This window comes from Bison bison, unplaced genomic scaffold, assembly GCF_000754665.1.
Source record: "Bison bison bison isolate TAMUID 2011002044 unplaced genomic scaffold, Bison_UMD1.0 scf7180017864314, whole genome shotgun sequence".
Taxonomy (NCBI): Eukaryota; Metazoa; Chordata; class Mammalia; order Artiodactyla; family Bovidae; genus Bison; species Bison bison.
The window spans coordinates 803,533-817,437 of NW_011494886.1; the positions used below are offsets into that span (position 1 = coordinate 803,533).

General features: G+C 34.2%; 1 protein-coding gene across 2 annotated transcripts in view; it reads left to right on the forward strand.

Moving 5' to 3' along the window:
- Positions 1–13,905, forward strand: part of PVRL3 (poliovirus receptor-related 3) — a 136,339-nt gene that overhangs the window by 55,493 nt on the left and 66,941 nt on the right. For both annotated transcript variants that reach the window (XM_010852723.1, XM_010852722.1), the window contains exons 4-5: positions 2,707–2,824; positions 8,969–9,120. In XM_010852723.1, coding sequence (XP_010851025.1) covers positions 2,707–2,824; positions 8,969–9,120 — 270 coding nt within the window. The remainder of the gene's footprint in view (positions 1–2,706; positions 2,825–8,968; positions 9,121–13,905) is intronic.

The following is a 13,905-nucleotide window of genomic DNA, read 5'->3' on the forward strand; positions in this document are numbered from 1 at the left end:
ATATATGGATATCATATATATATATGTGGATATCATATATATATGATACATATGTGTATATACTTTCCCCTTTTATAAAGTTTCTCGCTTTTTATATATTCTTTGTGTAGCACTTTAAAATTTGAGCAAGAGAAATACAGATAGCTTATAGTAAAGATAATGAAAGTTAAGTAGGTTAAAGATAAAATTATGAAAAGTCTCTGGGTTCTTGTGTCATTTCCATCCATGCACAGATCATAAATCTAGATAGGTTTTTGAAGGAGATGTTCTGTTTTTTTGTTGTTTTGTTTTTTTGATACGACATGCATGGAATTTTAATTTACACATATTCATTACACTTCGTGTGATTGTTTTGAAAATTGTAAGGATCTTTTTCAACATTTATAGAGTTAAACTTGAGGAGCTATCTTATGTGGATTTTATTACCATTCATTGTATTCTTGAGTGCAAATACAGTCCTAGTAGTAGTCCCTTCTCGTTGTAATTTGTCAGTATCCATGAAGGGTTGGTTACAAGACTCCTGCTTATGCCAAAATCCAGGCATGCTCCAATCCTTTATATAAAATGGCATATATTTGCATGTAATCTATACATATCCTCCTATGTTCTTTAAATCATCTGTAGATTGCTTATAATACATACTGCAATGTAAATGTTATGTAAATAGCTTTAAATTCAATGTAAATACTATGTAAATAATTGCTGATATGCAGCAAATTCAAGTTTTTATTTTTGAACTTTTCTAGAATTTTTTTTTCCTGAATATTTTTCATTTATAGTTGGTTGAATCCACAGAAGCTGAACCCATAAAGATGGCTGGCTGTACCTTCTTTTCTCCTCATTTTTCTATCTTGTACATACTTTTAAGTTTTTCTTTTTTCTTATAAAATTTAGATTCAGTTGTAAGTCCATTAATATTTTTCTCATATGTATTTTCTCTTCCCTGTGTCTAATAATGACTGAAATTTTCATCAATTATGTATACTATTATTTTTTGTTTGCTTAAATGCAATTTTAAAATATAAAAATATTTCTCCTGATGTAAGACTTTATGGCTTAGACTTATTGGCCTACACCTAAAATATTCTTATTCTTTCTTGCTGTTGTTAATTAGGCCCTATAAAACATGTAAACAAAGTTTGAGGAGATAAAATCTTACATGCAAAATTCATATCTCAAAATTTAGAGGTATTCTTTGAGGATACTTTAATATCTATCTTATCCTTCGTTGAAAATAAACACACAGATATCTGTACTGTTCTTTCAGCAACATTAATTACTACCAATTTTAAATTAGAAAAAAATGTTAATTCTTGGTATTTATGAGGCAGGCCTTTTAAAATTATTAAGGTAATTGTACCTTAGTTTGAAGAAGTTTAACTTTTTACCACTGTTTTTTGTAAACCTTACTTGACTTCAGGCTTCCCTGCGTAGTTAAAAGATTGACCTGGTTTCTCTAACTTCCCGTCTGGCCTGCTTTTTGTCTAGTTTACTTGTGTACCTCACAGAAGGTTGGAGGGTCTCTGCACCATACTTAAGTATCATTTCTTTACCTTCTCTCATATCATTCTATATTTTTCCTTGTTAGCCCTCATAATGGATTTTCGTTAAATTTTTAAAAATGTTATCTTCCCTGTTACCATTAGAATATAAGTATTATAAATACAGAATATCTATACTAAATATCTAAAACAGTGCCTGTCACTTAATAGGAGCTAAACGAATAATGGTTCAGTGAATGATTAGTATTGGAATTCACAGTTTGAAAGTTTAGATGTAGATAATTACTCATTTAATTATATAGTACGTAAGCTAAAAGACCTTTGGATACATTAAATGGATAAAAGTTCACGTTTTGGAACAGTTGAGGCCTCAGAAAATTTATTTTAGTTGTAATTATAGTCTTAGAAAGTTTGTCATATCTCTCATGCCCTATGGATATTAAGTGTATGATATTATTATATTAATTATAATTTATCTTAATATATAATATTAATTTTAACATAATACTGTAATATAAAACTTATATTAATTAAATGTATGAATATTATAATATATTTTATAATTTTTTATAATTAACTTGATATCTCTTAGGGCATATTTCCTTTCACATTAAACATTTCTTTAAAGACAGTTTTAGGTAGTGACTTTGTGCCTAAATGCCATCTCTCATCAAATTATTGTATTTTCTTTGTTTATATACTTCTGTATATTTCATAATAGGGCTCATATTTTGCTTTTGGTGATTATAAGTTTATGAATATTCTTACATTGTGTCCAGAACAACTAGAACATGCTTATAGTTGTCTAGTGTTTGGTGCTTATTGTCTACTCATTCATTTATTTTAGTTACCCAGAATTTATTGAGTTTGTTGTTCAATTGCTGAGTCATGTCTGACTCTTTGCAACCCCATGGACTATAGCCTGCTGGGCTCCTCTGTCCATGAGGTAGGTTTTCCAGGCAAAAATACTGCAGTGGGTTGCCATTTCCTTCCCCAGGGGATCTTTCCGATCTCGTAATCGAACACCCGTCTCCTGCTTTACTGAGCCACTTGGGATTGAATACTATATTCCTTATTTCTTATGTGTATGAGTGAAGGAAAGTACACAGCTTCTAAAGTTATAAAGTTGTTAATACTTTATCATTGTATATTGCATCTATTGTTTACAAAAGATAATCTGCTGAATAATGCATTTATTTTATAGATGCTCCTGAGGTTTCAGTAACAGGCTATGATGGAAACTGGTTCGTAGGAAGAAAAGGTGTTAATCTCAAATGTAATGCTGATGCAAATCCACCACCCTTCAAATCCGTGTGGAGCAGGTAATAATGTTGATAGTTCTAAAGAGGAATTATTTAAAAGTCAGAAGTGTTCTTCAGTGCATATTTGAACTTGTTTTTATCAATGTAATATACAGTGACCGTAATAGCTGGAAATCTTGCACGTGTTTTTGTGTTTCACCTCTCCCTGCCTTCCAGTCTCCTCAATTCTGTTTCTCAGGGGCTACCTTGGCAACTTTAGTAATTCCTCCTGGCACTTATCATCATAGGTCTTAAACTTACTTCTTAAACTACTAATTTTTAACACTGTCTATTGGCTTATTATGAAAATGAAAATTTAGTTTTATATCTACCTCTTCACAAACATACCCATATACATATTCCTGCCCTTTGTCATCCCAGTGAAATTAAGCTAGTCTCAGTGACATTCAGTTCAGTTCAGTTCAGTCGCTCAGTCATGTCTGACTCTTTGTGACCCCATGAACTGCAGCACACCAGACCTCCCTGTCCAACACCAACTTCTGCAGTGACATTAAGCAGCCTTTAAATTGTGTAATCATTGCCTCCCTATAATAGATAAATATTATTTACTGAGACTGAGTAGTATACTAGACCATTCACGTATGACCTAAATCAAATCCCTTATGATTATACAGTGGAAGTGAGAAATAGATTTAAGGGCCTAGATCTGATAGATAGAGTGCCTGATGAACTATGGACAGAGGTTCGTGACATTGTACAGGAGACAGGGATCAAGACCATCCCCATGGAAAAGAAATACAAAAAAGCAAAATGGCTCTCTGGGGAGGCCTTACAAATAGCTGTGAAAAGAAGAGAAGCAAAAAGCAAAGGAGAAAAGGAAAGATATAAACATCTGAATGCAGAGTTCCAAAGAATAGCAAGGAGAGATAAGAAAGCCTTCCTCAGCGATCAATGCAAAGAAATAGAGGAAAACAACAGAATGGGAAAGACTAGAGATCTCTTCAAGAAAATTAGAGATACCAGGGGAACATTTCATGCAAAGATGGGCACAATAAAGGACAGAAATGGTATGGACCTAACAGCAGCAGAAAATATTAAGAAGAGATGGCAAAAATACACAGAAGAACTGTACAAAAAAGATCGTCACGACCCAGATAATCATGATGGTGTGATCACTCATCTAGAGCCAGACATCCTAGAATATGAAGTCAAGTGGGCCTTAGAAAGCATCACTACAAACAAACTAGTGGAGGTGATCGAATTCCAGTTGAGCTATTTCAAATCCTGAAAGATGATGCTGTGAAAGTGCTGCACTCAATATGCCAGCAAATGTGGAAAACTCAGCAGTGGCCACAGGACTGGAAAAGGTCAGTTTTCATTCCAATCCCAAAGAAAGGCAATGCCAAAGAATGCTCACACTACCACACAACTGCACTCATTTCACATGCTAGTAAAGTAATGCTCAAAATTCTCCAAGCCAGGCTTCAGCAATACGTGAACCGTGAACTTCCTGATGTTCAGGCTGGTTTTAGAAAAGGCAGAGGAACCAGAGATCAAATTGCCAACATCCGCTGGATCATGGAAAAAGCAAGAGAGTTCCAGAAAAACATCTATTTCTGCTTTATTGACTATGCCAAAGCCTTTGACTGTGTGGATCACAATAAACTGTGGAAAATTCTGAAAGAGATGGGAATACCAGACCACCTGACCTGCCTCTTGAGAAATCTGTATGCAGGTCAGGAAGCAACAGTTAGAACTGGACATGGAACAACAGACTGGTTCCAAATAGGAAAAGGAGTAGTCAAGGTAGTATATTGTCACCCTGCTTATTGAACTTCTATGCAGAATACATCATGAGAAACGCTGGACTGGAAGAAACACAAGCTGGAATCAAGATTGCCAGGAGAAATATCAATAACCTCAGATATGCATTTGACACCACCCTTATGGCAGAAAGTGGAGAGGAACTCAAAAGCCTCTTGATGAAAGTGAAAGAGGAGAGTGAAAAAGTTGGCTTAAAGCTCAACATTCAGAAAACGAAGATCATGGCATCCAGTCCCATCACTTCATGGGAAATAGATGGGGAAACAGTGGAAACAGTGTCAGACTTTATTTTTCTGGGCTCTAAAATCACTGCAGATGGTGACTGCAGCCATGAAATTAAAAGACGCTTACTCCTTGGAAGGAAAGTTATGACCAACCTAGATAGCATATTCAAAAGCAGAGACATTACTTTGCCAACAAAGGTCTGTCTGGTCAAGGCTATGGTTTTTCCTGTGGTCATGTATGGATGTGAGAGTTGGACTGTGAAGAAAGCTGAGCGCCGAAGAATTGATTCTTTTGAGCTGTGGTGTTGGAGAAGACTCTTGAGAGTCCCTTGGACTGCAAGGAGGTCCAACCAGTCCATTCTGAAGGAGATCAGCCCTGGGATTTGTTTGGAAGGAATGATGCTAAAGCTGAAACTCCAGTACTTTGGCCACCTCATGCAAAGAGTTGACTCATTGGAAAAGACTATGATGCTGTGAGGGATTGGGGGCAGGAGGAGAAGGGGACGACAGAGGATGAGATGGCTGGATGGCATCACTGACTGGATGGCCGTGAGTCTGAATGAACTCCGGGAGTTGGTGATGGACAGGGAGGCCTGGTGAGCTGCAGTTCATGGGGTCGCAAAGAGTCAGACATGACTGAGCGACTGAACTGAACTGAAGTAGTATACTAGAATTCTGCTTTATTTTTTAAAGCTGTTTGTTTTTCCTGAGGTTAATTATTCCTTCTTTTTACTTGTGTAGTTTACTGACAAGCCTTAATTATCTTTATTTGTGAAATTTCAGACTGTTCTGCTGAGATTTCATTCTTATTTCTCAGTATTTGCAACTTCCACCCATCCCCCCACCCCCCTCCACCCCCCCGCAACAACAACCCCACCTTTTCAATCTAGACAATTTTATCTGTTACCTGTGAATTCTTCTTTTCTTGTCTCTCTCTCTCTCTCTTTTTCTTCCTTCATTGTTTGGGTCATTTCCCCTTACTTTTTTTTTTCTGTTTGCTCATACTAGAATTCCTATTTATTGTATACTAAACAGTCTTTCTTTTTCAGTTTTCAAATAATTTTTGTTGTTCTCCCAAGATTTCTTTGATTTTTTCCCACCATTGATTGAAAATTTTCTTTTTGAGATATTTTCAATGTTTCTGAGAGTGTTTTCTTATTCTTTGTTGTTTTTCATAGCATCCTTTTCATCTTTTATGGATGTATCTTCTGGTTTCTAAATTGGGATACTAGAGTTATTTCCTTAGCAGAGTTTTTCTGTTTCTTATATATTGTTTCTTTTTTCTTCCAGGTTCTTTTATTGTTGTTGTTTGGTCTTATTTTGTAGATATTTTTTCTCAGTTGTCCATTCATTTCACAGTGATGCATTAAAATGCTGAGTGGAAACTCTATAGTGGGGAGTACTTATTGGGTAGATTCTACTATAGAGGAGGTTATTTCCCTGGAGAAGCTTTAGATACCACTTATTGAAGAGTGGAGTTCTTTTTTTCATGAATTAACCTTCATTATTTTGCCTAAAGCATGAATACCTGGTATCCGTGCAGAGTTGAGTGGACTCTGTTGTTTTGTTTTTTCAACTTTCAACTAATCTCCTATTTTTCGCCCTCTGCCTTACTGGCCTTCTGCAGTACAGTGGGTCAGACTCTGGATCTTTGGCTTCTTTGGGCCAAATTGGCTGCATTCTTATTCATGTGCCTCCTGCAAGGACTTCTTCAGCCAAAAGCAGAGCTTTTCACCCTTGTCACTCCTGACATTTTGGGCTCGATAAATCTTTGTTGTTGGAGGCAGTCTTGTGGACTATTAGGATATTTTAGTGGCATCCCTGGCCTTGCTTCTCTAGAGTCAGTAGCACACACTTTCCCCTACTCTCAGCTATGACCACCAAAACTGTTTCAAGGTATACAAGATATGTCCCCTGGAGACAGAATCACTTCTGTCTTTTTATCTGTCTTCTGTCTGGGAAACACTGGCTTAATGCATGTATTGTTTTCCCTATCTATTTTCTGTCTTCTAAAAGTTTTTGATACATCTTGTATGATGAATTCTGCCTCCTTTTCTCTTTCTCTTTGTTGGTCTTTAATAGTTTTTTTATTCCTTTGCTCCTGTTTTAGGTGGTATTTTGTGGGATCAGAAAAAGAATATATTTGGTTAACCTGTTGTCTTTAAGGAAAGATAAAGTTTAAAAGTAGTGAAGGCCTTCTATTTACATTTTCTTCAAAGTGGGAAGCAGGCATTGGTTAAGTTGTGTGATAGGGCCTGGTGCACTGGGATGACCCAGAGGGATGGTATGGGGAGGGAGGAGGGAGGAGGGTTCAGGATGGGGAACACATGTATACCTGTGGCAGATTCATTTTGATATATGGCAAAACCAATACAATATTGTAAGTTAAAAAAAAAAAAAAAAAAAGATGTGTGACAGGGTATTTCTGAAAGTCATACACTTCTGAGTTCTCATTCTAGTGTCTGTACTTGGAGCAGTTGTTTGAATAAATCATTTAACCTTTCTAATCCTTTGTTTCCTCATTGATAATAGTACTCCATAGAGTTTTTGTGAGGGTAAAGCTGATCAATCTAAACCATGTAGTGTAGGTACAAGAGCCTGTGAGGTGTTTAGCTTGTCCTTTGTTGTGAGTTTAATATGGTATTTATATTTTTCTAGCTTATTTGAATAAGCACTTTTAAAGGATTATAAGCCATTTTTATATTTCTCAGAATTAAAGGGATTAGAATTTAGGGCCCAAAGTACAGAGCTAATTGGTAAGATACCTAGACTTCATATTCATTCTTGTACCTAGAGAAAGAGTTCACCTTTTGAAAACTGATGTTTGTAAAAGTGTTCTTTCCAAGGTCCTCTTAAGAAGAAGATAGGAAGTTTTTGTTTTTTAAATAATTTAAGAATATTACCTTTACCCTTCAGTGCTAAATTAAGTCATAGCAACTCTAAAAGGTTTTATTGATTGTTTGGATCACAGAACAAAATCCTGTCTCTAGTGTTGATTTGTTTCTTTGTACCTTTTCAGTGTTCTTTGTTCTTACTCCCTTTGTAATTAGTTGGTCTACTAATGTGCTTAGATCACGGAAAACAAGGACCGAATCTTTCTTACTTGTGCATTTCAGCAACACTAGCAGAGCAGAGTATGGTAGATGGTTAAGTTCTTAATAATTTAAATAATGGATGACTGAGTGAATGAGTAAATGAACTTTTTGAAAATCTGCTTAACTCAAACTATAGTACTAGTTGAGTACCTGGGTTTACTTCACTTTTTATCCTCTTATCTTAATAAAAATAATTTATGGGCTGAAAAAACACTTTCAAAATAAAGACTTAATTGGTTCCTCCTCCCTCCACAGTGGGATATACCCTAACATGGAAAAATGATGTAAAACAGTTTACATTTAGTTCCATTGCAATGAATAGCTTTAGAGTTCTTACATTGAAATTTTATTCCTATTATACTTCATAGAGTAATGTGTACACCAGATAGAACCTTCTAGCCTAATTAGTATAAAAATCATTTTAAAAGAGTTATTATTGATAGCAAAGGTGCCTTGGTTTTTACTGTCACAGATACCTACTTTATGAATAAAATTATTTTTAAGAAGACCCTTGGTGCTTTAGAAGTTAACCATCTTTGGAATATAGTGCAGTATAAATTTATTTGCTCAATATTAAATGTTACTCTTTAAATATGTTACAGAGGTGCTAAAATATTAACATGTGCTAAAATGATGACTTTCACTATGAAAATTATAGATACATCATGTATGGATTCATAATTCACTGAGAATTATTTTAATTCTTTTAAGACTATGGGTATGTTTTTAAATACTTCTAATTTTCCAGTTTTCTGAATATAATTTTTTAAAAATCAATAATTTTTTCTCTCCTCTCCTATTCCCTCTAATATGTTAGCCTAGCTTCACTTATATGAATTGATATTTTGAAAGAATGGGTGTTTAAATGGGTGTTCTTTATCTGTTGGTTCATCTCTACTAAAATGAAAATTCATAACTTACATGCTTTTATTTCATAGTGAATTTTACCTAAAGGATGCTGATTCTTTCTCTAACAACTGGAAAGTGTAATATCTTACTTAAATAGTTGTGTCAGTGAATAGAATCTGAAGGTATTTAATTTCATGCTTTTTAAAATCTAGGTTAGATGGACAGTGGCCTGATGGTTTATTGGCTTCAGACAATACTCTTCATTTTGTCCATCCACTGACTTTCAATTATTCTGGTGTTTATGTCTGTAAAGTGACCAATTCGCTTGGCCAAAGAAGTGATCAAAAGGTCATCTATATTTCAGGTAAGTTACTATCTACTCACAAAATGAATTATGTAGATTATTTCTATAACAACAGTAATAACAATAGCACTATGATGGAGGCAGTAATTTGTACTTGTGAAGATACATATTCCTCAGTGTGAGGTTTTCCAAATAATCTAAAAGAGATGTGATAAAGTAACTCTACCTGAAATTCATATAATAAAGTAGCATTCCATGACTTAAAAATTGTCAAAATGTCTACACAGTAACTTCATATACGTTTTAAGACCTATGTGTATAGCTGATTTTTTAGTTATAATATTGCATATAGTCTGTACCTTTCTAGATTCTTTTGTATTTATACCAAAAATGAATAGTGGATTTTTTGTTTGCTTTTGGCAGCTATTCTGCACACAAGTGTCTTTAATAAATAAAATATCCATTTTGATGACCTTTCTTATTAAATATCATCGTCACTCAATATGAGATTATGCCTTATTGAGTTACTAAGAGGTGAAGTGGGCATGCTACTGAAAATGTGCCGATGAAATAAAATTTAAGATGTTTTTTCTGGTTGGTCCATAAGCCACTAAGAACTTAGATTTTATGCATTTCATTTGTTTCGCTGTGAATGTTTTCATCAGTTTGAGTATAAATTTGGGTTTTTACAAAACATAGTTGGAGCTAAAACTATATTTTTCCTGGGTGTGGCTATAAATAAATTATCAGTGGGATGCTTATTTATAAAGATGATATAAATATTTTAAGCATCTCCTTCTTGACTATAAGAATGTAGTAATCTTTATTCTAACAAATGGAAAATGAGAGGAAAAAGGAAGAGAACCTTGAGAAATATAGGTTTGTATAGTAATTTGATAATAGATATTAAGAGTTTTATCTCTGTTCAGTCTAAAACTAAATTTTTTAAAATTGAACTATACTTAATTTACATGTTTTGGGTGTACAGCAAAGTGATTCAGTTTTATATATGTACATATATATATTCTTTTTCAGATTCTTTTGCATGATTTTAGAGAAATTTTAAGCTTGCATTAATGTCACATTCTTTGTGCTCTGTGATCTCTTAATCTAAGAACAGTTCCCCATATTATTTTGCATGGTATTTATCACAGTTTGTAGTTGTATACTTACCTGTTTACCTATTATCTTTCTTCATATTTAAACAATGTGTATTTGCTTTATTATTGTATTCTTAGCACTTAGTGCCTGGCACATGGTAGGGACACAAGTTTTTTTTTTTTTTTTTCTTGCATGTATCAGATTAGAGTTTTGTGCATCTCTACCTAGTCTTTCCTGCCAGTAGCAGTGCTTTGATATAAATGTATTAGTATATTAGTCTACTTTTCTTCCCATAGAGGTTTTTTGTTAGAAAAGAACTTTGAAGCCACAGGAAATCCATATTTAAAATGTAGTTACCTAAGGACTGCATACTTATTATTTCTGTTGTACAAAATTTGGTATGGAATATTACTTATAAATCCTAGGCTCAATGTATTCCAATTTGGTAATCTTTTAAATATCAAGGCTCAATTTTAGCATCTTATCAATTGGTGATTTGCCAAATTTATATCATTGGTATTCTGGGTCCATTTCCCAGTACTGGTTACTTGTGTGTCCCACTGTCTATTAGTGACCCTTAACTCCTTATGGGGGCTTCAATGGTGCCACTAGTGGTAAAGAACACGCCTGCTAATGCAGGAGACATAAGAGATGTGGGTTCGATCGCTGGATTGGGAGGATCACTTGTAGGAGGACATGGCAACCCATTCCAGTTTCTTGCCTGGAAAATCCTGTGGTCAGAGTAACCTGGCAGGGTATAGTCCATAGGGTCACAGCGTCTTACACGACTGAAGCAACTTAGCATGCACACACAACCCCTTATATATAGAAGTATAATTTGCATTCAAAACTGAGTTCCTCATCTTTCTTATGCCTTTTGCCATGAAATCTCTTCCTCTAGTAGTCTTTGTTTATCTTTTAGTCATTGGTATCTCTGTCAGTACGTTTGCTCAGGGCATGAAATCCTTGATACTTATTCTTGATTTTGATTTTTTTTCTCATACCACACCCCATCCATCAACAAATTGGTCTGAACTTTCTCATTATGTTACATACAAAACCTTACCAATTCTCTACTTCCTTTGCCAGTATTCTGGCACAAACCATCAGCAACCCTTGCTTCTCTATAGAACAGTCATTTAATATTCCTACTCTTCAGCCTGTCATCAATTGAGCAGCCAGATTAACCCTTTTAAAGGACGTGCCGGATCACGTCAGTCGTCTACTCCAGACTTTTCATGGACTTCCCATTTTGCCCACGATGAAAACCAGATGTTTACAGTGATTTGTGAGCTCTATACATGTTCTGGTGCTAGATTATCTTTTTGAGCTCACCTCTTATTAATAGCTCTTGCTTGCTTGGCTTCAGTCATACTGGCCAGTTTGCTGTTTTTGAACACAATAGGTACATTTCAGAGTCATTGCCTTTGCTGTTTCCACTGCTGAGAATACTCTTCAGATGTCTTCATACCTCTTTCCCTCACTTCCTTTAAGTGTTTGCTCATGTATCACCTTCACACACACACACACACACACACACACACACACACACACACACACTCACACACACTCAAGTCGCTCAGTCGTGTCCGACTCTTTGTGACCCCATGGATTGTAGCCCACCAGGCTCTTCGGTTCATGGGATTTTCCAGGCATGAATACTGGAGTGGGTTGCCATTTCCTTCTTCAATCACCTTCACAACTGTATTTAAGATTGAAACTCCTCTCTTCTCACCCCTTTACTACTGTCTGTCTTTCATCTCTCTGTCTTATTTTTTTCTCTGTGGTACATATTACCATGTGATAGACTACATATTTGGTTTTATTTATATGTGTGCCTGTTTTTATCCCCACTGGAACATATGTTCTTGAAGGCAGGATTTTTGTCTGCTTTAATCAATACTATATTCTGACCAATTGCAGCAATATTTAACACATAACAAGTGTTCAGGAAACTTTTGTTGCATGCATGAATACATTTAAGAAGAAAACAGTCAAGAAAGAATAAAAAATTGTGAATCTGCCTTTATGTAATTTTATTTTTCTTGACAAAAGTCCTAATGTAACACTGATGATAAACTTTACACATTTTAAAATCAGCTTCTACCAAGTCTTATAAGAGTGGATATGACATTTTGAGTAAATATGAAAAATCAAATTAATTATCATTAAATACTTCAGAAAAAGATGGCATTATATGAGATGGTTTTCTTTAAGTAATCATCAGGAATTAGACTTTACTTTTTTATCCATAGTCTTTAATACAGTATACCATGCTGAGTTTAGTTAACTCCGCTAAGAGCTTCTTAGTTATATCTAATATCTTAGATATAAATTGCCTTTCCAAAATGGCTAGTAAGGTCTACTTAGTAGGCTTTTATCATAATAAAAGGCCATAACTTACACAGTGAATGATCAGAAAGTTAGTCTTTTTTCATTGTGAGTTATATATTCTTGTTTTTCTCCAGGACAACATTTTTATCTGAAAAATAAAATTTATATTTTAAAATTTCAGTACTGATTTTTAGAAATATTTGTAAAATGAGTATATCATATGACTGGAGACTAAAAGGTAACCCAGAACAGAATAGAATTATTAGCTCTGAGAGAGGTTATTTGAAATTTTGTTATACATTTTCCCACATTGGCATAATTTTTATATATTCAGGATCCAAGATTGCAATATACAACTTTAGTTATTGCTCATCATGGTACAATGACTCTGTCCAATACTAACTGACTGCATGAAATTGTGTTTTTCTAGTTGCTTTTGATGTGGGTTTTTTCTCCTGATACCTCTTACTTCTCTGAGAAGAGAGAAGCAAATTTTCATGTATCACATAAGTTCCCTCATGCCTTAAAAAATCAAAGTATATTCCTTTGCAGATCTTGAATTTCAAATCAAATTGATTTGATCCAGACATATTAAACACACTTAACTTAGCAGTCCTTAAATTTTAATGTTTATAGATTTTGTTTATTAACAACTTATATAGTCTGAAAGAAAAAGGAACCAATTCATTCCATTTTTAACATAATAATTATTAGGCTAAAACATAGCTACAGAGGTTTTGCTGGACTATTTGTTTTCCTATTTGGCAGGACTCAGTTCGTTTGAAAAGGGAAGTTGAGAAGTTGGATATGGAGAACTCAGAATCTACTAGCTTATTACATTTGTTATGTATTTATTTACCACATTTAGCAAAGAATATTAAAAAAAACTGCATTAATACAGAATGCTGCTGGGAAGGATTTCTAAATCTTGATAAATAAGTAGCTGTTAGTTGCCTCATTTCACAAATATGACTCTCACAGTAATTATTTTGGAGTAGAGCAAAATTGGAAAGCAGGAATAAATGTCTCATGTGAATCATCATATGTCTGTCTGTTGCTTAAGATACAAAATACAAAGTTAAAGTCCCTTTTTCATGGAATTTATTGATAGTGAGGCTATTCTGTTTTTTCGTTTCTTTTTTTTTTTTTAATAGTTAAGGAGATGGTAGGTTAAAAAAAATTCTAAAACCACTGACTAAATAGAGTTTTAAAATTTTTTTGGGGGGGTTATTGTTTTTTTTTGTAGTTAGATTTTCTGAAAGCTGTATTTTGTTAAATCTCAGTTAAATAAACAGATGTCCATTTGTGTTTACATAAAGAACATTGCAAGTAGAAATAAATGTTGGTGATTTTTTAAAGAATACTTCATAAAAATGTACAGTTACGTATCTTATGTTTGGTGAGAACGCA